The following is a 2,311-nucleotide window of genomic DNA, read 5'->3' on the forward strand; positions in this document are numbered from 1 at the left end:
TTCTCATTATTTGGACTGTCATTAAAAATTTGCGAATTATCGATTACCATTTGATTTTCGTCAGTCAGTAAAATGAATTCAGCATGACAAGTCACATCGTAATAACTGTACCTACACACGAAAATAGTGATATTAAAAAAGCAGTCGTCAATTTTTGTATTAAAAGTAAATAGCTTTCAGTGAAAGTATAATTCGTTTAATAACAATAAATGTTTTGATAAACTGTAAAAATACAATAGTTACCTACGCCAGACATATTTGTTTAAATCTTTAATTTGTGCTATAAGTGAGACTTATCGTTTGTCGAAAATAAAGTGACTGATCGATTTAATACAAAAAGTGGTTTAGTTTTTTATCATCAAAATGGCCGCCGCAGTGCATTCAAAATGGCCTCTGTGTTTAGTCTTTTGTATTGTATTTTGTGCTATTTCCGCACATTGTGCTAATAGAGGACGCTTTAGTGCTGGACAATTCCATGGTAGCGGACCGATTGTAGACACCATGATGGGAGTAGTCCAAACAGAATGCGACGATCTGGAGACCAAATCTTTAGCTAACATCTTGGGACCAGCCTTCAATCCGAGATACATGAGCCTGACGGCACCTCCTGATTCGGAAGACGAAGACGTTGGACCTTTAGATACAAAAAGAAGTTCAGCATCTTATCGTCCTTTCTTTGTTGATGATGGATTTTCCCAAGACCTGGACGAAGCTCCCGCTTGGAACTTGGACCATTTTAAGAATGACTACTTTACGCCTACTAAGCAGAAGAGGTCCGCTGGAACTCCGCGCCCTTGGGAGTGTGAAGCGGTCATCCGATGGATGGATCTGGGCTTGGATTATTTTCCAAGATATCTGCGCACCGTGGATTGCACTAAGAAGAATTGCTGGTATGGAAAGTACACATGCCAGCCGAGGTCTTTCACGCTGAAGGTTTTGCGGAGGAAGAAAGGAAAGTGTGTCAGACTCGCCAGAAACGAAGGAAGCGTCGGGTTACCAAACGAACTGAGACAACTATGGGTGTGGGAAGAAAGAGCTGTCAATTTTTGTTGCGACTGTGCTGAAGTTTAGAAAGAACAACTAAATCATAATAGGTATTATATTTTTTTTACTCCAACAACACACCGAGATTATTATATTTTATAATATATGTAATATTATATTTTATTGATTGTTTTGATTTATTGAGATTATTATATTTTATAATATAGGTATATTTGAATAATAAATGTAAGTCAATAAAAAGGAAACTTCACTTTTTACCAGTCTTCTCTTAATTGGGTACATATTATTATAGTGTTACAACAAAATCGCCTTTGTAAAATAATTCAATTAATTAAAAAAGAGCTCTATTCTAGTCATGTAGTTATTAATTAATTTTTAATATTGATATGGAGGCGTTGTTCAGAATACTAAATTAATTTGTGTTATCTAAGGACCTACTTTAGCTGGTGAGGAAGTTGTTGACTCGTACACTGTCGATTGTTTACAATAATTCAAATCCGGTCATAGCATAGCCACATATATGTGCATATTTAAATTCTTAAGTCCTTTTTGAATAACAAAGTAGCATTTGGAAAGGGTTTCATATGTAAATATGTCAAAAGTTCAACGGTCAAATAACAAGAAAGATTATTTCTATCCGAGAACATCAACATATAAACTGAATATTTACAGGAAATGCAGTTATGCTTTATAATAGCCTTTAATTGATTACAGTTTATTTTTAAATTTAATGAATATAGGACAGATTTTAAAAATAACATTATAATACTACACAGTATCTTCACATTAAATAGTTACTTTTTATGCACCTATTTCTAATTAAATTGACAATGTAAAAAAAGCATTATCACGCATAGTGTTTGTGTCCAGGCTAGTATAAATTGACTTTTGTTTCACGGTATGCGACTACGCCAATGGTGTAGTGACAGTGTGTGGTTTCAACGAATCCCAGCCACCCCACTATAAAAAATATATATAACGTAATTGCTGGCAGAACACATGACACTTTTGTGTGACACATTTACGTTAAATATCCTATCCAATGACATTAATATTGTAAGTACATTAAAAGTACCAATTTTCAAAAATTATATTTAAACTCTCATAATATGTGATAAAATGTATAATTTCTCTTTCTCAGGCGTTAATTAAATAGTTTAGTATCTAGTAATTTGTTTTCAAGAATTACACAGAAGATGAAGCATCAAGGTACCGCAAAAAACAATAATATCCCTATATAATGTATGCTGTCTTGTAGGCTACAGTTCAATATTGATAATAAACAACGAATCAATATATATTATAT

At 33.3% G+C, this 2,311-nt stretch overlaps 1 protein-coding gene across 1 annotated transcript; it reads left to right on the top strand.

The window, feature by feature from the left end:
- The first annotated feature begins 501 nt into the window (after positions 1–501).
- Positions 502–1,171, top strand: trk (trunk). The gene has a single exon (XM_085945733.1). It carries the CDS (start codon positions 502–504, stop codon positions 1,069–1,071), a length of 570 nt encoding a protein of 189 aa, XP_085801859.1. The 3' UTR covers positions 1,072–1,171.
- Positions 1,172–2,311: the final 1,140 nt, after the last annotated feature.

Source organism: Rhyacophila brunnea, unplaced genomic scaffold, assembly GCF_057557595.1.
Source record: "Rhyacophila brunnea isolate RB1 unplaced genomic scaffold, BYU_Rbru_1.0 scaffold_19, whole genome shotgun sequence".
In the NCBI taxonomy this organism is placed as follows: Eukaryota; Metazoa; Arthropoda; class Insecta; order Trichoptera; family Rhyacophilidae; genus Rhyacophila; species Rhyacophila brunnea.